The following is a 23,871-nucleotide window of genomic DNA, read 5'->3' as shown; positions in this document are numbered from 1 at the left end:
ACCAAGTATCTGTCGTAATACCTCCTTCTTTAGCTCCCCGTCAACCTCTGCCTGATCTCGGCCCCCGCAAAACGCCCTGCTGTGTTATGCCGTGCTAAAAAAGCGTAGTAGGAATACGGGTCAATGCCACGTAAGCAGCGATGGTGGGTCCCAGAGCAGGTCCTGTGACTGTGTTCAGCGATCGGGGCCCGGGTAACCTCATCGCGTGTTAACGGGCTCTGGTGGGGGGGGGGGAAGGAGGGGGTGGGGTGGGCCCCCACCAGTCGCAGCCACAGCGCCGCACGCCCCCGCCCTGCTCCCCGCCCCCCCATCTCCGCTGCGCGCTTTGGTTTGGAAGTGTTATCGAGGCGTGCCTCATGTGAGACCTGCGGCACTGCCAGCCAGGAGGCAGCGGAAACCCGCTAAGGCTCCGTCAGTCGAAGTCGTCGCTCTCCTCCGGTCCTCGTCGCTCGACCCTGGAGCAGCTCCCTGCGGAGACAAAAGCAGAAGAAAAAAAAAATCTCTGTAGGCGTCCTCTGCGGGCACTGCCAGCTCGAATCGCATGCACCAGAACATCAACCTGCACTGACGCGGCGCCTTCAAGGTAGTGAGGTGACCCACAGCTCTGACCCATGGGAGCATCATCAAACTTTGGCCCCGTCACCCTGGTCATGCAGGAAACTGGGCGGCCAATAAGCACACAGCAAGATCCCACGACCGGCAACAAGATAAGCGACTGGTCTGAGGTTGGTTGAGGGATGGGCGTTGGCCCCAGGACACTGGGTGGGTGGGGGGAGAACTCATCCCGTTCCCCACCCCACCACCCCCCCCCCCCAACCACGCTCTCCTTCCGATAGTGGCCGTGGGATCTCTTACGCCCACCTGAGGGGGCAGACGGGGGCCTTGGGTTTAATGTCTCATCCTGAAAGACGGTGCCCGCGTGCGGCACTCCCTCTGTACTGGCAATGGGCAGTATGAGATAGAGTAGGCATAAATGGGTCTTTTTATGATTGGCAGGATGTGACGAGTGGAGTCCCACAGGGGTCTGTGCTGGGGCCTCAATCTTTTACTCAGATGAGGGGAGCAATGACACGGCAGCTACATTTGCAGACGACACAAAGAGGTCGGGAAGTACATTGTGAAGAGGACATAAAGGAAGTTGCAGATTGATATAGATAGATTGAGCGAGTGGGGAAATGTGAAGCTGTTCACTTTGGCAGGAAGAATAAAAAAGCAGAGTATTACTTAAACGGAGAACGACTGCAGAACTCCGAGGTGCAGAGGGAGCTAGGTGTTCTAGTGCAGGAGTCACAAAAAGGTAGTATACAGGTACAGCAAGTCATAAAGAAGGCTAATGGAATACGATCTTTTATTAGGAGAGGAATTGAAAATAAAAGTAAGGAGGTTATGCTTCAGTTATACAGGGCATTGCTGAGACCACATCTTGAATACTGTGTGCAGTTTTGGTCTCCTTGTTTAAGGAAGTTTGTGAATGCGTTGGAGGTGGTTCAGAGGAGGTTTACTAGATTGATACCTGGAATGAGTGGGTTGTCTTATGAGGAAAGGTTGAACAGACTGGGCTTCTTTTCACTGGAGTTTAGAAGAGTGAGGGGAGACTTGATTGAAGTATATAAGATCCTGAACGGCCTTGACGAGGTGGATGTGGAGAGGATCTTGTGGGGGCGCCCAGAACGAGGGGACACTGTTTTGAAATGAGGGGTCGCCCTTTTAGGACAGAGGTGAGGAGAAATGTTTTCTGAGGGTTATGCGACTTTGGAACTCTCTGCCTCAGAAGGTGGTGGAGGCGGGGGTCATTGAATATTTTTAAGGCGGGGGTAGATAGATTCTTGTTAGGCAAAGCAATCAACAGTTATCAGGGGTAGATGGGAGTGTGGAATTCGAGACACAAACAGACCAGCCATGATCTTAGTGAATGGCGGAGCAGGCTCGAGGGGCCGAATGGCCTACTTCTGCTCCTAATTCGTATGGGGGAAGGGTGTGTTAGTCTGGATTAAGGAACTCGGAGTCGCTGGAGTTGGGGTAGAAAACGGTGAAAGTAGGCGATGGATCAATTTTGAGAACATTCCTCTTCCTTGGTGCTGACAATGGGCCCCTATCCTTAACCTTGGCCTCCTCCACCGCCTATCCACCACACACGCGATGAACCTGCCCTGTGCGACCTCCGTCGCTTGCTGCGCCCGTACCTTGCCTGGGCGCAGAGGAGAGCAGCTCGCTGCTGTCAATCTGTCCCGCGTTGTAAAGTGCGAACTGCTCCAGTATTCTCTGTTTCGCTGGGTTCACGACGATCTGATGACTGGGTGAAGACGAACCTGTGTGGGACAAGCGGAGAGAGAGAGAGAGAGAGAGGGTCAGCGGGACTGTGGGGCACGAGGCGCAAAAGGAGCCACATCTGGCCGAGTGCTGTCCGAGGCCTTTCGGCCCGTCCAGCCTCTTTGCAAGAGCTGTCCCAGTTTAATCCCACACCTTCGCCTTTTCACGTCGGACCCTGAAAATTAGTCCCTTTCAAGTACCTGCCCAAGTGCTTTTCTGCCAGTTCCTCTGGAATATTCCTCTCACCCTTTCGGGTAGCTCGTTCCAGCAGGGTCAATGGCTATCAAACATTTGAGATTTTTTTATTTTTTTTATTTATTTCGTGGATGAAACCAAACAGCGGAAATGAAAGCTTCCCCCCTGCAACCCAAATGAGCTCCCGAGTCACTCAAACCGACCCAAGGAGGCCTCAGGATTCATTCTTGCTCCGCGCTATCGGGTCTCGACTGGGTCGATGGCGGGACCTCTGCAAATTCACCTCAGCCTCCTGCACACTGGGGGAAGCCTCCTGCTGTGAATCACCATGCACCAACTCCTTCTGGGGAGGTGAGAGACAGAGGGAGAGACAGAAAGAAATATTGGGCGGGGGGGGAGGGGTGGGGGCTGGGGAAGCCAGAGAGGGAGAGAGGAAGAAAAAGGCTAGGAGATGAAAAAAAAACAGAGAGGGCTGAGACAGGAGAGAAGTGGAACACCTCTGTACCTTAATCAAACAACGAATATGCACACTTCCAGACGACAGAGGCATCGCAGCCCAAGCCCAATCCAAAGCTGGGAACTCTGTGGCGAGTAACTCACCTCCTGACTCCCCAAAGCCTGTCCACAAGGCACAAGTCAGGAGTGTGATGGAATACTCTCCACTTGCCTGGATGGGCGCAGCTCCAACAACACTCAAGAAGCTCGACACCATCCAGGACAAAGCAGCCCGCTTGACCGGCACCCCATCTACAAACATTCACTCCCTCCACCACCGACGCACAGTGGCAGCAGTGTGTACCATCTACAAGATGCACTGCAGCAACTCACCAAGGCTCCTTCGACTGCATCTTCCAAACCCACGACCTCTACCAACTAGAAGGACAAGGGCAGCAGACGCATGGGAACACCACCACCTGCAAGTTCCCCTCCAAGCCACACACACCATCCTGACTTGGAACTATATCGGCCGTTCCTTCACTGTCGCTGGATCAAAATCCTGGAACTCCCTCCCTAACAGCACTGTGGGTGTACCTACCCCACACGGACTGCAGCGGCTCAAGAAGGCGGCTCACCACCACCTTCTCAAGGGCCAATTAGGGATGGGCAATAAATGCCGGCCTGGCTGAACTGGCAACAAAGTCAGTGACCAGAAACATTAACCTGGAATCTCTCTTCCCCCTTCCGGTCCTCGTCAAAGCAGAGGAACCCTCCAACAGGGCGTGCGAGTAGACACCACTGCAACTGAAAAAAGACTCCATCTTTAAACGCTGCAGGGTCCAGTTCTCGCCAGCAGATGGCAGCTGAGGTACAGCATCAATAAATGCACAGAAACGCCGTTTTGAGAGTGTGGGGGAAGTCCTGGAACCTTCGAGCACGGGAGCAGCCCATTCGGCCCAGCTCTTTGGAAGAGTGATCCGGTTAGCCTGCCTCCCCGCTGCTCTTCCCCCACAGCCGGGAAGACTGCTCCTCTTCCAGTGTTCAACTCCCCTTGTAAAAAGTTACGACTGAAGTCCGCTTCCACCGCCCCTTTCGGGTGGCGCGTTCACAGATCGCTGTACTGCGCAGAATGGTCACAGCGCAGAAGATGGCCATTCGGGCCTGCCGTGTCTGCGCCAGCTCTCCGAAAGAGCAGTTCACCGCGTGCCACTCACCCCGCCCCCCCACCCCCCCCACCCGCCCGGCAAACCCTGCGCATTCTTTCCTTGCAGATTAACAATCTTAATACCCTCCCGGATGCTGTCTGGAAAATATCTTTCATGTTATGGACAGGAGGGAGACGATAGGGATGGTTTCCCCCTTTTTAACCTCCCGACTGACCGAAGACAGCCCGTGGTTGCTTTAATGGCATAAAAGAAAGATAAATATTTATTGTACAACACCCACGTTCACACTCATACAGAAACACACACACTCCAGATAAGATAGAGGTTATAAAAGGTAACATGCTTTAGATCTGTAAATTTTAAACAGTCCTCGCTTCATAAATTTTATTTGCCTCATGTATTCCCCACTCCGGTTGTTTTGCCGATTATCTTAAATCTGTGTCCCTCTGGTTACCGACCTTCCTGCCACTGGGAACAGTTTCTCCTTATTTACTCCATTGAAACCCTTCCTGATTAACCTGCTCTGCTCCACGGAGAACAGTCCCAGCTTCTCCCAGTCTCTCCACGTGGCATGGCACCTATACTCAGCCACTCATCACTTTCTCAACATCTCCCACCCTGTCCTCTCCCCCTTTGACAGAGCATACCCAAGGGAGAACAGACGGGCGATTGTAACCAAACAGCTACTGTGGCCTCAGAGGGTTAACATACTTTAGCCGACTGAGGGACAACCCGGCAGAGGGCTTTAAAGTTATTTGCAACAATCTTCAGCCGGAAGTGCCGAGTTGATGATTCATCTTGGCCTCCTCCTCAAGTCCCCAGCATCACAGATACCAGACTTCAGCCAATTCGATTCACTCCACGTGATATCAAGAAACGACTGAAGGCACTGGATACTGCAAAGGCTATGGGTCCTGACAATATTCCGGCAATAGTACTGAAGACCTGTGCTCCAGAACTAGCCGCGCCCCTAGCCATGCTGTTCCAGTACAGCTACAACACTGGCATCTACCCGGCAATGTGGAAAATTGCCCAGTTATGTCCTGTACACAAAAAGCAGGACAAGTCCAACCCGGCCAATTACCACCCCATCAGCCTACTCTCAATCATCAGTAAAGTGATGGAAGGTGTTATCAACAGTGCCATCAAGCAGCACTTGCCTAGCAATAACCTGCTCAGTGACGCTCAGTTTGGGTTCCGCCAGGGCAACTCAGCTCCTGACCTCATTACAGCCATGGTTCAAACATGGACAAAAGAGCTGAACTCAAGAGGTGAGGATGAGAGTGACTGCCCTTGACGTCAAGGCAGCATTTGACTGAGTATGGCATCAAGAAGCCCTAGCAAAATTGGAGCCAATGGGTATCGGGGGAAAACTCTCTGCTGGTTAGAGTCATACCTAGCACAAAGGAAGATGGTTGTGATTGTTGGAGGTCAATCATCTGAGCTCCAGGACATCACTGCAGGAGTTCCTCAGGGAAGTGTCCTAGACCCAACCATCTTCAGCTGCTTCATCAATGACCTTCCTTCAATCATAAGGTCAGAAGTGAGGATGTTCGCTGATGATTGCACAATGTTCGGCACCATTCGCGACTCCTCAGATACTGAAGCAGTCTGTGTAGAAATGCAGCAAGACCTGGACAATATCCAGGCTTGGGCTGATAAGTGGCAAGTAACATTCACGGCACACAAGTGCCAGGCAATGACCATCTCCAACAAGAGAGAATCTAACCATCTCCCCTTGACATTCAATGGCATTACCATCGCTGAATCCTCCACTATCAACATCCTGGGGGTTACCATTGACCAGAAACTGAACTGGACCAGCCATATAAATACCGTGGCTACAAGAGCAGGTCAGAGGCTGGGAATCCTATGGTGAGTAACTCACCTCCTGACTCCCCAAAGCCTGTCCACCATCTACAAGGCAAAGGTCAGGAGTGTGATGGAATACTCTCCACTTGCCTGGATGGGTGCAGCTCCAACAACACTCAAGAAGCTCGACACCATCCAGGACAAAGCAGCCCGCTTGATTGGCACCCCATCCACCACCTTAAACATTCACTCCCTCCGCCACTGACACACAGTGGCAGCAGTGTGTACCATCTACAAGATGCACTGCAGCAACGCACCAAGGCTCCTTAGACAGCACCTTCCAAACCTGCGACCTCTACCACCTCGAAGGACAAGGGCAGCAGACGCATGGGAACACCACCACCTGCAAGTTCCCCTCCAAGCCACACACCATCCTGACTTGGAACTATGTCGGCTGTTCCTTCACTGTCGCTGGGTCAAAATCCTGGAACTCCCTTCCTGACAGCACTGTGGGTGTACCTACCCCACACGGACTGCAGCGGTTCAAGAAGGCAGCTCACCACCACCTTCTCAAGGGCAATGAGGGATGGGCAAGAAATGCTGGCCTGGCCAGCGATGCCCACATCCCATGAATGAATAAAAAAAAAATTTAAGAGTTTGATAGGGCGGACGTCGAGAAGATGTTTCCACTTGTGGGGGGAGACCAGAGCTCGGGGGCCATCAATATAAGACAGTCAGTAATAAATCCAATGGGGAATTCAGGAGAAACTCCTTTCCCCAGTGAGTGGTGAGAATGTGGAACTCGCTCCCACAGGGAGTGGTCGAGGTGAATAGTATCGATGTATTTAAGGGGAAGCTGGATAAACACACGAGGGGGAAAGGCCATGCCCTGTAAGGTCCGTGCGTGCGCGCTCCTGCATCAACCTGGAAGATACCGCGCAGGCCCCTCGTACGTTGCCCCCCTTCGAGACACCTTCCACGCACAACTGCATGGAAACATTTCACAAGGTGCTGGCGCGTTCAAATGATCAGTGAAAAAAAATCTAGAAGGGATATTGGGGAAAGGAATAGAGGGATGTGTTGGTGGGGTAAGATGAAATAGGGTGGGAGGCGGCTTGGGTGGCCACACCCCACCCCCTCCCTCCCCAGGTGGACATAGGAGATCTACGGCCACTACGTTGAAGAGCAGCGGGGCGTTTTCTCCGATGTTCTGGGACCGACAACGTAAAAATAAACATTGTCTGGTCATTTATCTCATCGCTGTTTGTGGAATCTTGCTGTGCGCCAATCAGCCGCCACGTTCCCGAAATTACAACAGTGACTATGCTTCAAAAGTTAGTTATATAATTGCTTATATACATTGTCGATCTCTGTTCGCTTCTTTTCCCCCCTCAAGTAGGTTTGGAGACAGGTTTGTAACATTTGCGTTTACCTTGAGAGATGGCCGAGGCTGACCAAGCCTCTGCTCCACGCGAATCTCCGAGAGCTTGGGGTCTGGGCAACCCGGGGCGGTTGCCCAGCGACGGGTACACAGAGTCTGTCTGCTGCGGCCCGGGGGCGCAGGCTGGTCGCGAAAGGGCCGGCTCGGGCCGAAAGCTGCTGCTGCAACCCCGCCGGGAGGACGTGCTGCTGCCGCCGCCGCCGTCGTCCATCGAACTCTCGCTGCTTTCCACCGGCTGGCACAGGCTGCTGTAGGAGGAGTCGGAGCCCGCCGCGCCGAGGGGGCCACTGGCGCCTTTGCCGCAGGAGGTCGAGGCGCCGGGGGCCCCGTGTCGGTGCTTGGCCTGCGGGAACTGCGAGACGTACGGAGACTGGCCCGCGCCCCGCCGCCTCTCCGTCTCGAGCGCCTTGGAGCCAGATTCGGGCGGAGTCGGAGAGTCGCTGGGATACGAGCTCAAGCGTTCCTGCGGCGGGTACCTCGGCCCGGGGCTGTCCCATGAGCGGGCGGCGTTGCCGTGGGCCTGCGACTGCGAGGCAAACCTGTAGGTGTTCTCGACCGGGCTGAGCGAGCTGCGCTGCAGTCTGTCCGCCAGCGCATCCACTGGTTCTGCTGCGGAGGCGGGGTCCGAGCTCCCGGCTGTCGAGGAGCCGGACAGGGACTGGTCTCCCTGCGACGCCGGGGGCCACGCGAGCCTCTTCAACTCCTCCAGTTTCTCGTAGACCTGCGGGGGGGGGGAAAAAAGAGAAAAGGACGTGAGGGCTTGCCCTCAGCATCACTGCACCTCTCAGGCGTGCCGAAGTGCTCGACCGACAACCTGTGCTTCCCTGCCGCCTACATCTGGGAAAGGGGCGCTAACCATTTGCCATTACTTTAGGAGGCACTTGCTCTGTTCGGCGGCAAGCGTGCTTCGAAAACTGGCAACCCCCGGCAGTGCTGCGCTCCCTCAGCGTCTCCTTTCCTTCGCCCTCCTCCATTCCCAGCAGCTTTCCTGCCTCTTCTCCCAAGAAGCCGTTTGGGGCTGGCGGTGGTGGTTGCGCAGTCGAAGGTGGCTCCCAAAGGGTCGGTCTGCTCCCCCGCAACCCCCCCCCCCCCCCAACCACACACCTCAGCCCAAGCGGCCTCCTCCTGTGCCATAAGTGACCCTATTCCATTGCATGCATTTCTATAGCGCCTTTCACAGCCTCGGGACTTCACAGCCAATGAAGTACTTCTGAAGCGTAGTCGCTGTTGTAACGAAAGACAGCGCAGGAGGGCCCGGCTGAGACGAGGAACTCTGCCCGCTTGTTCCCGGGACTTTAAGACCAAACGACTGCCCCCGTTACCTACACAACAATCCATACACTTCAAAGTTAATTCCTGCACATTGAGTCCTTTGCAATTATTGGCATGGGTCACAGTAGGGGGCCGTCACTTAGCATCTTCATCAAGGTTCGAAGGATTTGGGGGCAGGGGGTAGTTCCGGAGTGACATGACGACTTTTGAGGGCGATAGATCTCAGGGAAAAGAAGAAAAAAAAGAGTTCCCCAATGGATTTATTGGCGACTGCTTTAGGATGCACTGACTATGATTTTCCAGAATTCCTTAGATTCAGGAATGGTCCCATCAGGTTGGAAGTTGGCAAATGTTACACAGCTTTTCAAGAAAGGAGGGAGAGAAAAAACAGGAAACTACAAGCCGGTCAGCCTAACATCAGTTGTTGGAAAAACGCTGGAATCTATTATCGAGGAAGTCTCAACATTGCAGTTATAAAAGCACAGCATTATTAGAACAGGTCAACATGGTTTTTACTAAAGGGAAATCCTGTTTGACAAATTTAGTAGTGTTTTTCGAGGATGTAACCAGTTGGGCAGATAAAGGAGAACCAGTAGATGTAATGTACCTAGATTTTCGAAAGGCATTCAATAAGGTGCCACACAAAAGGTTAATAGGCAAGATGAGGGCTCCGGGTGCTGGGGGGTAATGTATTAGCGTGGATAGAGGATTGGTTAACGGACAGGAAGCAAAGTGTGGGGATAAACAGGGCATTTTCAAGTCGGCAGGCAGTGAATAGTGGAGTGTCACCACATCTGGAATATTGTGTGCAGTTTTGATCACCACATTTAAGAAAGGATATACTTGCACTGGAGGCAGTGCAGCGAAGGATTAGTAAATTGGTCCCTGGGATGAGGGGTTTGTCCTATGATGAGAGGCTGAGTAAATTGGGCCGATATTCTCTGGAGTTTAGAAGAATGAGAGGTGATCTCATTGAGACATAAAAGATTCTGAAAGGGCTGGACAGGGTAGAAGCCGAGAGGTTGTTCCCACTGGTCGGGGAGTCTAGGACACGGGGTCACAGTCTCGGGATAAGGGGCCGATCATTCAGGACTGAGATGAGGAGAAGTTACTTCACTCGGAGGGTTCTGAATCTTTGGAAGTCTCGACCCCAGAGGGTTGTGGATGCCCCATCACTGAATACATTTAAGGCCGGGATAGATAGATTGCTGGTCTCGGGGAAATCAAAGGGATATGGGGCGCAGGCGGGAAAGTGGAGTTGAATCCTAAGACCAGCCATGACTGGACTTAATGGCGGGGCAGGCTTGCTGGGCCACATGGTCTACTCCTGCTCCTATTTCTTGGATTCATGGCCCTTGGTTTTGGACTCCCTACAAGTGGAAACATCCTCTCTACGTCTACCCTGGGAAACTCCTTCATAGGTTTAAAAGACCCTTGATAAGGTCACACCTCAGCCTTCCCTAGAAAAAACAGCCCCAGCCTGTTTAGCCTTTTCTGATCAGTTCTGACATCATCCTTGTAATCATTCCTCAGGGATAGGGGATTATTTATTTATTTGCGACGTGTAATATCTGTAGTTACCCGAGTCATTTTTGGTCTCCTCTTTCTCTTGCGGTTGAGGCACTCGCAGGCCAGGAGGCTGAGTTGCACTGGGATATGCCCCTTGCAGCCACCTGCTTCCCTGTCCAGGTGTTTCTGGCAGATCCTGGCGGCAACATGCTGCTGGCTTTGCCGCCCGATGGACGCCGTCCGCCCCGTGCTCTCCTCATCGGCGTCGCCATCTTCCTCCTTGACGATATCTTTCTGTTTGCAACGACAAAGAACCGCAGCGTGGGCTTATGGCACTAACGCACATGGCCAGAGACGGAATACCGAGCTTGGCAGGGGCGCAGTCGTCCTTCCCACGAAACGGGGTAGCTCGAAAGCTCCCCGGGGAGAGGGGGGGGGGGGGGGGGCGCCCCGCCTGTATACGCACAAATCTGGCCGCAACGTTGTAGGCGGTCCGCGCTGAGCGCGACCTCCTAGTCCCGCATCATACCCTGCCCCAGAGCCCACTCAACCGCATCCAATCGAAGCTAAGCTGAAATTCACCACTTAATATGAAACATCAAAGGGATATGGGGAGCAGGCGGGGAAGTGGAGCTGAATCCGAAGATCAGCCATGACTGGACTGAATGGCGGAGCAGGCTCGATGGGCCGAATGGTCTACTCCCGCTCCCTACTTTTTGTGATCTCAGGAATGGGAAAACTCCGCATGTCCGACCTCAAGCGCACCCCAGGTAAGGTCACTCAAGCCAGAGGTGTCTTTCTCCTCCTCTGCCCCAACATGATGCTTTAACCCATCAGCCCGCGCGTTGCTCTTCCCCACCCCACCCTACCCCTGCCTTAGGCCTGTTCTGAGTGGCACTGCCATAGACCTCTCCAACACTCTATCGAGTTGCAGCAGGAGAGAAGGACCGGATGGCAAAGCGAGCGGACAGCATCGCATGCCAAACGGTGCCGCCCATTCGGCTGTTCCCAACTCCAGATGGGAAGGAGACCGGGAGAAACTGCAGACGTCGGAAAGGAAGCTCACCAGGTATTTAGACTGTGCTGATCCTTTGGTTTCCAGGGCTTTCCGTCCGGTCAGAAGCTCCAACAAAACCTGGGGAGGGAGACAGAGAGACAGACAGACAAGAGGGAGAGCGCGAGAGAGGCAGACAAGAGGGAGAGCGCGAGAGAGGCAGACAAGAGGGAGAGCGCGAGAGAGGCAGACAAGAGGGAGAGCGCGAGAGAGGCAGACAAGAGGGAGAGCGCGAGAGAGGCAGACAAGAGGGAGAGCGCGAGAGAGGCAGACAAGAGGGAGAGCGCGAGAGAGGCAGACAAGAGGGAGAGCGCGAGAGAGGCAGACAAGAGGGAGAGCGCGAGAGAGGCAGACAAGAGGGAGAGCGCGAGAGAGGCAGACAAGAGGGAGAGCGCGAGAGAGGCAGACAAGAGGGAGAGCGCGAGAGAGGCAGACAAGAGGGAGAGCGCGAGAGAGGCAGACAAGAGGGAGAGCGCGAGAGAGGCAGACAAGAGGGAGAGCGCGAGAGAGGCAGACAAGAGGGAGAGCGCGAGAGAGGCAGACAAGAGGGAGAGCGCGAGAGAGGCAGACAAGAGGGAGAGCGCGAGAGAGGCAGACAAGAGGGAGAGCGCGAGAGAGGCAGACAAGAGGGAGAGCGCGAGAGAGGCAGACAAGAGGGAGAGCGCGAGAGAGGCAGACAAGAGGGAGAGCGCGAGAGAGGCAGACAAGAGGGAGAGCGCGAGAGAGGCAGACAAGAGGGAGAGCGCGAGAGAGGCAGACAAGAGGGAGAGCGCGAGAGAGGCAGACAAGAGGGAGAGCGCGAGAGAGGCAGACAAGAGGGAGAGCGCGAGAGAGGCAGACAAGAGGGAGAGCGCGAGAGAGGCAGACAAGAGGGAGAGCGCGAGAGAGGCAGACAAGAGGGAGAGCGCGAGAGAGGCAGACAAGAGGGAGAGCGCGAGAGAGGCAGACAAGAGGGAGAGCGCGAGAGAGGCAGACAAGAGGGAGAGCGCGAGAGAGGCAGACAAGAGGGAGAGAGCGAGAGAGACAGACAAGAGGGAGAGAGCGAGAGAGACAGACAAGAGGGAGAGAGCGAGAGAGACAGACAAGAGGGAGAGAGCGAGAGAGACAGACAAGAGGGAGAGAGCGAGAGAGACAGACAAGAGGGAGAGAGCGAGAGAGACAGACAAGAGGGAGAGAGCGAGAGACAGACAGACACAGGGAGAGAGCGAGAGACAGACACAGGGAGAGAGCGAGAGAGAGAGAAAGAAAAAAAAAAGTCCATTGAAAGGAATCGCTTAGTAAAGCAAAAACTTGCATTTCTGCAGCGCCTATCACAACCTCAGGAGGTTTCCACAGCGTTTTACAGCCGAGGGAGCACTTTTGAGGTGTCGTCACTGGCGCAGTGCAGGAAATGCAGCAGCCCGGTGTGCGCACAGCAAGCTCCCACAAACAGCAATGATATAAATCACTAGACAATCTGCCTTAGTGACAGGGACTGAGGGACGAACGCTTCCGCGGGACTTGGGAGGAAGGAGAGAAGTCCCCTCGCACTCGCCATCCCCTGGCTCTCCTTTGAAATGGTGACCGTGGGATCTTCCTCGTCCACCCGAGGGGGCGGGCATCACCTTGGGAGTGAGACCGCACCTCGCCCACCCACCCACACAACCCCGACGCCTGTCACCATATTGTCTGTGTAAAGCTCTGCATTACTCCCAGCCATCACCTCAACCCTTTTTGCCTCCCCTCTTTATCGATATTGGGGTGGTCGCTGCTCCTTGGAATATTCTAGTTCCAGCTATGCCTCAAATACTCCACCCAACACAGTCCCCGTCCTCCTTCTACCCTCACAGTATTAAAGCCAAAACTGCAACACATCTCCAGTGGACATCTGCAGCATTTAAACCTTTCACCTTCAGGGGCTGCTTAAATTAAGCCTCGCTGGTCACACACAAAGTTTATATCAATGTTCACGCCAATTTGAAAACATCACAAGCCACCAACATCAAACACTCCCAGGACAGGTACAGCACAGGGTTAGATAGAGTAAAGCTCTCTCTACACTGTCTCCATCAAACACTCCCAGGACAGGTACAGTACGGGGGTTAGATACAGAGTAAAGCTCTCCCTACACTGTCCCATCAAACACTCCCAGGACAGGTACAGTACGGGGGTTAGATACAGAGTAAAGCTCTCCCTACACTGTCCCATCAAACACTCCCAGGACAGGTACAGTACGGGGGTTAGATACAGAGTAAAGCTCTCCCTACACTGTCCCCATCAAACACTCCCCAGGACGGGTACAGCACGGGGGTTAGATACAGAGTAAAGCTCCCTCTACACTGTCCCATCAAACACTCCCAGGACAGATACAGCACGGGGGGGTTAGATACAGAGTAAAGCTCTCCCTACACTGTCCCCATCAAACACTCCCAGGACAGGTACAGCACGGGGGTTAGATACAGAGTAAAGCTCCCTCTACACTGACCCATCAAACACTCCCCAGGACAGGTACAGCACGGGGGTTAGATACAGAGTAAAGCTCCCTCTAAAAAAAAAGAAAAAAAAAAAGAAAAAAAAAAAACGGGGGTTAGATACAGAGTAAAGCTCTCTCTACACTGTCCCCCATCAAACACTCCCAGGACAGGTACAGCACAGGGATTGGCTCCTCTCTGATTGGGAATACTGAGTGCTGAGTGCCTCAACAAGGTGCAGCTGACAGTGCTGCAGTCAGTTGCTGGAGGTGCTGCTGAGGAGGGAACTGCAAAAACTTTTCAACAACTTTTGCTGCAGAGGAGGAAAGACTTTGAAAAAGGCTGTATTTCGAGGTGGGTGTCGAGCACCAAGCTTTCATTTCATTTGGACTGTTGTGGGAGGTGAAAGAGGCCAGAAGAACAAGGGGTGGGGGCTATACAATTCTGTAGGGAGCTGTGCAGTTGCATTAAAGTTGCAGGGAAGCTCCCTCCCCACCCCAGTTGCCCAGCCTGAGTCAGCTGAAGCTGCCTGGCTAATAGAGACATCAGGATCGAACGAGAGCCTGGGCAGCTTTCGGCTGACCCAGGTGAAGACCCCTCCCACAACCAGAAGACCGGAAGACCAGAAGTGTTTACAGTGCTCTGAGTACCACCCTTTAAGGGGAAAAAAAAAGCAAAGTCATCGCTTGCAGCCTGTCTTTCCCATTTCCTGTATACCCTCAGCCTCTCCCCAAACCTCCTAGTTGGTTTCTTTGTTTGTTTGCTTACCTGCAATTTGGGGGTGGGTTTGGCTCTTGAGCCATGGCAAGCCCATCATCACCGGTGGCGGGGCCTTCTCATACCTATGCGGCTGTAGCCTCTGTGGCCACCCGTGTGACCCCGTCACCTTTTAAATTAATTACTTCAAGCCATGGGGTAAAGAGCTATCCCCACCCCAATATGTCTATAGAGGCCTGTGTAAAGGCAATGGCCGAGGTTGTCGGCCCCTCGGCCATTGTGGCAGCCTCAAAAATGTACGGGAAGGCTGTGTTCTTCCTGAAGACCGAGCGGGCCGTGTCCCTGGCCCTGAGTAAAGGGCTCACTGTGGGTGGGACTTTCCTGCCGGTGGACCCTCTAGGGGCCACTGCTCAGCGGATAATGTTATCAAACGTCCCGCCCTTTATTCCCAGTGAGCTCCTCCTCCCCCACCTGCACCATCTGGGGGAGGTGAGGTCGGGGATCACCCCAGTCCGGCTTGGTCTTCGGGAGCACAGCCTCCAACATGTCTACTCCTTCCGCCGCCAGTTATTTATGCAGCTGGCGCGGGAGGAGGACACGGAGGGCCAATTTAATGTGGAGTTCCAGGGGACGGCCTACCGCGTCTTTTGGACCTCGGACGGGGCGCGGTGCCACGTCTGCAAGGGGGTGGGGCATGTTCGTAAGAACTGCCCCAACCTCCCGGCCGCCAGCTCCACCTCGGCGGCCCAGAGTGGTTCCACAGCACCTCCTCCCACTCCCCCAACACATCCAATAGACACCGCTCAGTCGGTTCCGGAGGCTGTGGTTTTCACAGCCTCCGGCGGGGAGGGGAGCGTCCGTCCGAGTGGAAGGAAGACGCGGGGAAAAAAGAAACATCATGAGGCGCGTCCCCTGGACACTTTGACTCAACCCGAGCCTGAGCTCAGCCCAAAGCCCATTCCCATGGAATCCACCTGTCCCAGGGCTGGGCTCAGGCCGAGGGTGACAAGAAAGGGAAAAAAGGGTGTGGAGGCGGAGGCCTCTGATGACATGGAGGTCTCTGAGTCTCCGCGCCCAAGTGCGAAAAAGAGGAGAAGGCACCCCTCCACAGAAATAACACAGGGCACTGAGGTGCAGGACCCATCTGTTGGAGGGGAGCTGCCTCCTGTTTCTGGTCCTCAGGTTCCCCCTGCCGCCACCACCAAGGCTACAAAGTCCGGGCAGGTGCTCCCTATTCCTCAGGATGGAGGGGAGGGGATGGCCCCGCACATGAGGCCCCTCCTGAAGGAGTAAGTGGGGCCCTGCTTGTGGTGGGGGAGCCTGGGGACGCCACCCATTCTGCCACTGCTACTGGGTCGGGTGCCCTGAATGAAGGGGAGGGCGAGGCCCCAGAGGGTCGGGCCTCCCAACCGGAGTCCACCACCAACCAGGAGACACCCGACCCAGTTATAACTGAGAATGCTGCCCCATCTGCTGGGCCTATGGGTGCTGGCGGAGCGGGAGATAGCCTCCTCCCTCCGCCTCCAGTCTCGGCTCCGGCTGGTTTCCCGGAGTCGGGAACTTCTGTCTCCCCTGGACCACTCATTGCCCTGGGGACGGAGGTGGAGGGGGGTCCCGAACCGCTGGTGCCTACAGGCTCCAGTTTCACAATAGAACCCAGAGAGGACTCCTCCGCCATCAATCCTGGGGGTGGGATTGTGACGGAGGCGGGACCAGCTGGCGCGGCCGGGACGTCCGCCCCACAGTGTGTGGTAGATGTGTCGGCCGCTGGCGGTGACGACCCGGAGGAGGATGGGGATTCGGTGCGAGGCACGGAGGATGATCTTGATTCCATCGCCAGTGAGGTGGTGGAGTCCCTCGTGCCTCCCACCGAATCTCCTCTCATCCCCACGGCGGAACTCCGGGATTTCCTTGCGGCTTGCAGGGGTTGCCGCAATAAAGTTCAGCTGGCCCTCGACCGTTGGTCGAATCTGGCGCTGATCATACAGTCCGTCCGTGCCGCCCTTTTAATGTGTTCCTCAATGGGTTGCTGGGGGAGTGGAGGGCCAGGTGCACTTCCACTCCCTCCTCACAGTGAGGTGTTGGTGACGGGTTTTAATTACCTTTGACATGAAGATAACCATAGCCAGCCTCAACATCAACGGCAGCAGAGGGGCTCACCGCAGATTTCACAATCTCTCAGTCCTCAGGGAAGGGAGATACGCGGTGAGCTTTCAGCAGGAAACCCACACCGTTCCGGGAGACGAAGCCACCTGGCTCCTGGAGTGGCAGGGTGGGGTCTACATGAGTCACCTCACCCCTATTTCTAGTGGGGTGGCTATCTTGTTGGGCCCGACTTTTCAGCCGGAGATCTTGGGGGTCAAGGAGCTAGTGCCGGGCCGCTTGCTCCACCTCGCCGTTCGCCTGGGTAGCGTGCCGCTCCACTTTGTGAACGTGTACGCGCCCAGGCCCGGCGCGTTGCAAGCGCGCTTCTTTGAAGTGTCCGCTCTCCTGAGCTCCATCAATAGCGGCGAGTGCATCATCCTCGGGGGGGATTTTAACTGCACCCTCGAGGTGGGGGATCGCTCCGGTCCCCAGCGCGGCCAAGCATCAGTGGAGAAGTTGAGGGGACTGATCAGCTCCCTTAACTTGGTGGACGTCTGGCGGAATCTCCATCCCGACTCCAGCGCCTTCACGTGGAGGTCTGGAGGAGGGGGGTCGCGAATCGACCGCCTCTACATTTCGCAGGCGTACGTCTCCCGCGTTTCGGCGGCCTCCATGCGGCTGGTGCCGTGCTCGGACCACTGCCTGGTGTGGGCGGAGTTTACTCCGCTCCGCACGCGGGCGGGGTCCGCGTACTGGCACTTTAACAACCGGCTGCTGGAGGACGTGCGATTTCGGGACTCGTTCTGTCGATTCTGGGCCGACTGGAGAAGGAAGCAGGGGGGCTTCCCCTCCTTGAGGCTATGGTGGGATGTGGACAAGACTCACATCCGCGTCTTCTGTCAGGAGGATGCGAAGGGGTCGACCAAGAGGCGGGAAGCCGAGATCGGGCGCCTTGAGAGGGAGGTGCTCGACTTGGAGTCCCTCCTCGGTCATGCCGTCGTGGACCCGGCCCTGTGGCAGGCGTACAAAGAGAAGAAGGGCGCGCTGAGGGACCTGCAGCTCATAGGGTCCCGAGGCGCGTACGTGAGGTCGCGGATCCAGATCCTGGAAGATTTGGACCGAGCCTCTCCCTTCTTCTACTCGCTGGAAAAATGGCTGGGGGTCCGTAAGCAGCTCATTGAGCTGCTGGCCGACGACGGATCCTCCATCACGGATCCGGAGGGAATGGGCCTCCTGGTCCGGACTTATTACAGTGCGTTGTTCTCTCCGGATCCGTCCAGCGAGGATGCGCGCAGAGTTTTGTGGGAGGACCTGCCGCAGGTCAGCCCGGAGTGCGCCGAAGGATTGGAGGCTCCGCTCACGTTGGCGGAGATTACTGGCGCCCTCCACCAGCTCTCGAGGGGCAAATCCCCAGGGCTGGATGGGTTGACCGTGGAGTTCCTCAGGGCGTTCTGGGACGTCCTGGGGGACGATTACGCGTGGGTCCTGGGGGAAAGCCTGGCGACCGGGGAGATGCCCCTCTCGTGGCGCAGGGCGGTCATCGTCCTGCTGCCGAAGAGGGGCGATCTCCGCCTGCTTAAAAACTGGCGTCCGGTCTCCCTCCTCAGCACGGATTATAAGATCTTTGCCCGGGCTATGTCTACCCGCCTGTGCTCCGTGCTGGCCCACATGATCCACCCCGACCAGTCCTACACGGTCCCGGGCCGGTCCATCCAGGACAACATCCACCTGGTCCGGGACCTGATCCATCTTTCCCGGAGGACTGGTCAGTCGGTCGCCTTTCTCTCCCTCGATCAGGAGAAGGCGTTCGACAGGGTGGATCACGATTACCTTTTCGGGACTCTGCGCGCTTTCGGACTCGGGCCGCATTTTGTGGCCCGGGTCCGACTTTTATACGCCGCCGCAGAGTGTCTAGTCAAAGTTAACGGGTCCTTGATGGCGCCCCTTCGATTTGGGAGAGGAGTGCGTCAGGGGTGCCCCATGTCCGGCCAATTGTATACCATCTGCGTGGAGCCCTTCCTGTGCCTGCTTCGCAGGAGGTTGACGGGATTGGCTCTGCGCGAGCCGGCCATGCGGGTCGTCCTCTCGGCTTACGCCGACGACGTGCTCCTCGCAATCACAGATCCCGTTGACTTGCGGAGGATGCGCGACTGCCAGCAGACCTTTTCTGCCGCGTCCTCCGCGAGGATCAATTGGGAGAAATGTTCCGGACTCCTGGTTGGTCAGTGGCGGGAGGACTCCCTGCCGGAGGAGATGACACCTTTTGCGTGGAGCACCACGCACCTCCTCTATCTGGGAGTCCACCTTAGCCCCGCTGAGGAAGCCTGGCCGGCAAACTGGCAGGAGTTGGAGGCGAAAGTCACCGCTCGGCTGGGGCGCTGGACAGGACTGCTCCGAGTGCTTTCCTACAGGGGCCGAGCGTTGGTCATAAACCAACTGGTGGCCTCCATGCTGTGGTACCGGTTGGTCACTTTGGCCCCGCCCCCTGTATTTGCCACCAAGATCCAGAAGAAACTCGTCGATTTCTTCTGGGGCAAGAGGAAACACTGGGTCTCTGCCGCGGTCCTGGGTCTCCCGATCGAGGAGGGCGGTCAGTCGCTGGTGTGCGTCCGCACCCAGGCTGCGACTCTCCGCCTTCGGACCCTGCAGAGATACCTGTACGTCGAGCGTCCTCCCAGATGGTGTGCGCTGGCGACGTATTTTTTCCGCCAGCGTCACTGCCTTCAAGACGACACGCAGCTCCCTGTGGAGTCCGTTAGCCGCGCCTCTCTGAGGGAGTTGCCTGTCTTTTACCGGGATCTTTTCAGAGTCTGGAACATGGTCGCCTCCAGTCAGGGCGCTCCCCCGCCGGCGGAGGAGAGCGCCTCAGCTGTCCGGGCGGCCGACTCCGGGGACGGTCCGGCGGGCGGAGGAGTAGCCGAAACCCCCGGGACGTCCCTCACTGCGGGTTGCGAGGGGGCTCGGGAGTGCGGAGCGATCCCGGCTGAGCTGTCCTCCGCTCAGCCGGAACTGCTCATCGGACCCAGGCCCCGAAACCCTCCTCGGGAGCCGGTCCCGCACAACCCGAGCCGCCTCTCGGAAATGCCCTCCGTGCCATTCCAATCGGCGCGGAGGGGCTTCCTGTACGGGCTGCTCCTGCACACTCTCCACTTCCTCGCCCTCGTCAGCCGGCCGGACACGCCCTGGCGGTCCGCGTTGCCATCTGGCGGTGAGGGGAAAACCCGATGGAGGTCTCTCTACGCGGGAGTCTTCCCCCTTTACATCGGGGACCTGGGGTGGAGGGTGCTGCACAGAGCAGTCCCGTGCAATAGGCTTTTAAGTAGGTTCACGGACTCCCAGGCCACCTGTACTTTCTGCGGCCTGGACGAGTCCGTGTTCCACATTTATACGGAGTGTGCGAGGTTGCAGCCCCTATTTGAGTATCTGAAGGGGCTGCTCCTCAAATTCTGGCTGCACTTCAGTCCCACGCTCCTGATCTTTGGGCACCCGGTGCGGAGGGGCTTGGGCCGGGAGGAGGATCTCCTCGTCGGTCTGCTCCTGGGCCTGGCCAAGGTGGCAATTCACAGGTCCAGGTTGCGGGCCGTCGGGGGGTCCGTCCTCCCCGATTGCCTGCCTCTCTTCCGCGGTTACGTTCGCGCCCGGGTGTCCCTGGAAAAGGAGCATGCGGTGTCCGCCGGTATGCTTGAGGCCTTCCGCGACCGGTGGGCACCGCAGGGACTGGAGTGCATCGTCGACGCCGAGAATGGCATTTTAATTTGAGTTTTTTGTTTATTTATCTGTTTTAATAAAGTTATTTTAAAACTGTAAATATGTACATAAAGGGGGCCTGAGGGATAAAGGCCCCCTCGATGTGAAAAATATAAAAGGGGCCTGGGGTATAAAGGTCACCTTGTAAAAGAGAAAAAAAGAAAAAAAAAAAAAAAAACGGGGGAAAAAAAAAAAAAAAAAAAACGGGGTTAGATACAGAGTAAATCTCCCTCTACACTGTCCCCATCAAACACTCCCAGGACAGGTACAGTACGGGGGTTAGATACAGAGTAAATCTCCCTCTACACTGTCCCCATCAAACACTCCCAGGACAGGTACAGAAAAAAAAAGAAAAAAAAAAAAAAAAAAAAAACGGGGTTAGATACAGAGTAAAGCTCCCTCTACACTGTCCCCCATCAAACACTCCCAGGACAGGTACAGCACGGGGTTAGATACAGAGTAAAGCTCTCTCCACACTGTCCCCCATCAAACACTCCCAGGACAGGTACAGCACGGGGTTAGATACAGAGTAAAGCTCCCTCTACACTGTCCCCCATCAAACACTCCCAGGACAGGTACAGCACGGGGGTTAGATACAGAGTAAAGCTCCCTCTGCACTGTCCCTCATCAAACACTCCCAGGACAGGTACAGCACGGGGGTTAGATACAGAGTAAAGCTCCCTCTACACTGTCCCCCATCAAACACTCCCAGGACAGATACAGCACGGGGGTTAGATACAGAGTAAAGCTCCCTCTACACTGTCCCCCATCAAACACTCCCAGGACAGATACAGCACGGGGGTTAGATACAGAGTAAAGCTCCCTCTACACTGTCCCCCATCAAACACTCCCAGGACAGATACAGCACGGGGGTTAGATACAGAGTAAAGCTCCCTCTACACTGTCCCCCATCAAACACTCCCCAGGACAGGTACAGCACGGGGGTTAGATACAGAGTAAAGCTCCCTCTACACTGTCCCCCGTCAAACACTCCCCAGGACAGGTACAGCACGGGGGTTAGATACAGAGTAAAGCTCCCTCTACACTGTCCCCCATCAAACACTCCCAGGACAGGCACTGCGCTAGTAAGTCTGCACTTACCACCCCAAAGCTGTAGGTGTCCAGTTCCACAGTCAGCTGCCCACTCTGGATGTACTCATCGGGAAGGTACGCCAGCGTTCCCCGCAGCGTCTGTGTCCGAGCCACCGTGCAGCTTTTACCGGAGTTGCTGGAGTATCGGCTGAACTGCGCCAGTCCAAAGTCTCCCAGCTTCGGCACAAAATTCTCATCCAGGAGAATGTTGGAACTAGAATTTAGAGGCACATTGAGAATGACTCACGAGAGCCAGTAACGAAGCAGGTCGAACTCGCCCAGCGATAGTTGTAACACACATTACTGAGTACAAGTGGAAGCCCTCATCATTTTGACACATGCATTAACCTGTTTATTTGAACAAAGGGATTAGGATAGCGCACAGTGAGATTTTATCCAAACTCAACATTATGGTCAGTATATCCATCACTAAGAGTAATTTCAATCAGAGTAAGTCTAATTTAAAAAAAAAAAAATCACTCGGGATATGCGCTTTGCAGGCGAGTCTGACATTTGTGGCGTGTCCTTAGTTACCCCTCGAGAAGGTGGTGGGTGAGCTGCCTTCTTGAACCGCTGCAGTCCATGTGGGGTAGGTACACCCACATCGCTGTTAGGAAGGGAGTTCCAGGATTTTGACCCAGTGACAGTGAAGGAACGGCCGATCTAGTTCCAAGTCAGGACAGTGTGTGACTTGGAGGTGGTAGTGTTCCCACGTGCCTGCTGCCCTTGTCCTTCGAGGTGGTAGAGGGCGCGGGTTTGGGCGGCGCTGTCTAAGGAGCCTTGGTGAGTTGCTGCAGTGCATCTTGTAGATGGTACGCACTGCTGCCACTGTGCGTCGGTGGTGGAGGGAGTGAACGTTTGTAGATGGGGTGCCGATCAAGCGGGCTGCTTTGTCCCGGATGGTGTCGAGCTTCTCGAGTGTTGTTGGAGCTGCACCCATCCAGGCAAGTGGAGAGTATTCCATCACACTCCTGACTTGTACATGGTGGAAAGGCCTCTGGAATTATGGAAACCGAAACAGCTAATATTCTTGAGATGTTCTGAGTGACACCGACCGGTGTTAAGAATGGCTGGAGATTAGCGTCGATTTAGAAATATATTTGAAAATTTAGTACCAACGTCTCCAATTTTGACCTAAAGTTTCCTTCCACTGTGATGCGGTGCTACCAGTTTCTTCTGAGTTATGTCCTCACCACCCAACATTGCTGACTAGTTCAGCCTACATTACAGGGACGTACGGTACCTCAGCCCAACCCAGCAGATGATCTTTCAGAGGTCAGCCTGAAGAAAAATTCTCACTCTTCCATTAAAAAAATAATCTTAATATCACCCTCCTCTCCCCTGACTGACATTTTCATATTACAAAGTATCTACAAACCAAAAACAAGTCATTCGGCCCAGCAAGTCCGTACTGTTTTTTTCTGCTCCACCGCCCCCCCTTCTTCATCCCACCCCTTCACTCTATCCTTCTATTCTTTTCTCCCTCGTGTGTTTATCCAGCTTCCCCCTTAAATGCATCGATACTATTCACCTCAGTGATACACCTCACTGGATACTATCCGACAGCGCGGCCCTCCCTCAGTCCTGACCCTCCGACAGCGCGGCGCTCCCTCAGTACTGACCCTCCGACAGCGCGGCGCTCCCTCAGTACTGACCCTCCGACAGCGCAGGCATCCCTCAGTCCTAACCCTCCGACAGCGCGGCCCTCCCTCATTAAAAGGGGAATGGCAGATTAACGCACTGGGATTCAGAACTTGCCTCTTCACATCTCCATGTATTACGCTGGGGTTGTTGGAGTGCAGGAACTGTATCGCACAAGCAGCTCCTAACGCGACATCGAGACGTCTCGGCCACGAAAGCGGAGAGGTGTTATTCTGCAGGATGGAGGGAGAGAGAAACGTACATTAAAAATGCAGCGAGGAAACGTCTTCAATTACTGACCTGCTTACTGTAGTAAAGCTGTCCCAATGTGCTTCACAATGGAGATGGGGAGAGAACAACACAGGAACAGGGGAGGAGAGATGGGATGGTGAGACTGAAGGGATGGTTGGTACTGTCGGTTTCGAAGGTGTGGCGGGGAAGGAGCAAGGCAAAGGAGTTTAGTGACCCCAATAAAAATAGCCTCTGGCTCTGAGCCACACAGACCAGCAGAAGCCTTGGCGGCTTTTCCTCTCTCCAATCCAGGAGTGCTGGTCCCGACTACAGTGCTGACACATCCACCCATTCTCTGAAAAATTGGATGACAGATCAGTGACACAGGGCTCCGCTGGACTGCTCTGTTAACTTTCAGCAGTTCACAGGGAGGCGTCTCCGGACCTGAACCCAATCTGCATGAACTAGGTTGCCTTTCCCTCGCCAACTTGCCCGATAGGGAGATCCCCAGGTCGCTCCACTGCAGCGGGCACTGCAGCCAAGACCCGATGCCGACGTCCACCCCACTAACCCAGGTGGCAGGGAGGGAGAAAGTCAAACTGTTGCAAGCCTGTTCACTGTATAGTAACTGTGTTTAATTGTAGGCAGGCGGTGGCATTGTGGCAATGTCACTAGGCTAGTAATTCAGAACCCAGATTACTGGGTTCGAAT

General features: G+C 55.3%; 1 protein-coding gene across 1 annotated transcript in view; it reads right to left on the bottom strand.

Annotated features, from left to right (window-relative positions):
- The window catches only part of LOC137359261 (interleukin-1 receptor-associated kinase 1-like), a 32,153-nt gene that overhangs the window by 1,520 nt on the left and 6,762 nt on the right, over positions 1-23,871 (bottom strand). Inside the window, exons 7-13 of the mRNA XM_068025316.1 lie at positions 23,047-23,162; positions 21,298-21,502; positions 11,210-11,278; positions 10,216-10,437; positions 7,354-8,083; positions 2,184-2,309; positions 1-468 (exon numbers count right to left, since the gene is read on the bottom strand). The exon at positions 1-468 is cut by the window's left edge and continues 1,520 nt beyond it. Of these exons, the coding sequence (XP_067881417.1) occupies positions 413-468; positions 2,184-2,309; positions 7,354-8,083; positions 10,216-10,437; positions 11,210-11,278; positions 21,298-21,502; positions 23,047-23,162 (1,524 nt within the window). The 3' untranslated portion in view covers positions 1-412. The remainder of the gene's footprint in view (positions 469-2,183; positions 2,310-7,353; positions 8,084-10,215; positions 10,438-11,209; positions 11,279-21,297; positions 21,503-23,046; positions 23,163-23,871) is intronic.

The sequence above is a fragment of the Heterodontus francisci genome, unplaced genomic scaffold (assembly GCF_036365525.1).
Source record: "Heterodontus francisci isolate sHetFra1 unplaced genomic scaffold, sHetFra1.hap1 HAP1_SCAFFOLD_1881, whole genome shotgun sequence".
NCBI lineage: Eukaryota > Metazoa > Chordata > Chondrichthyes > Heterodontiformes > Heterodontidae > Heterodontus > Heterodontus francisci.
The sequence above is the reverse complement of the archived record's forward strand: the minus strand, read 5'-3'. Positions and strand labels throughout refer to the sequence as shown.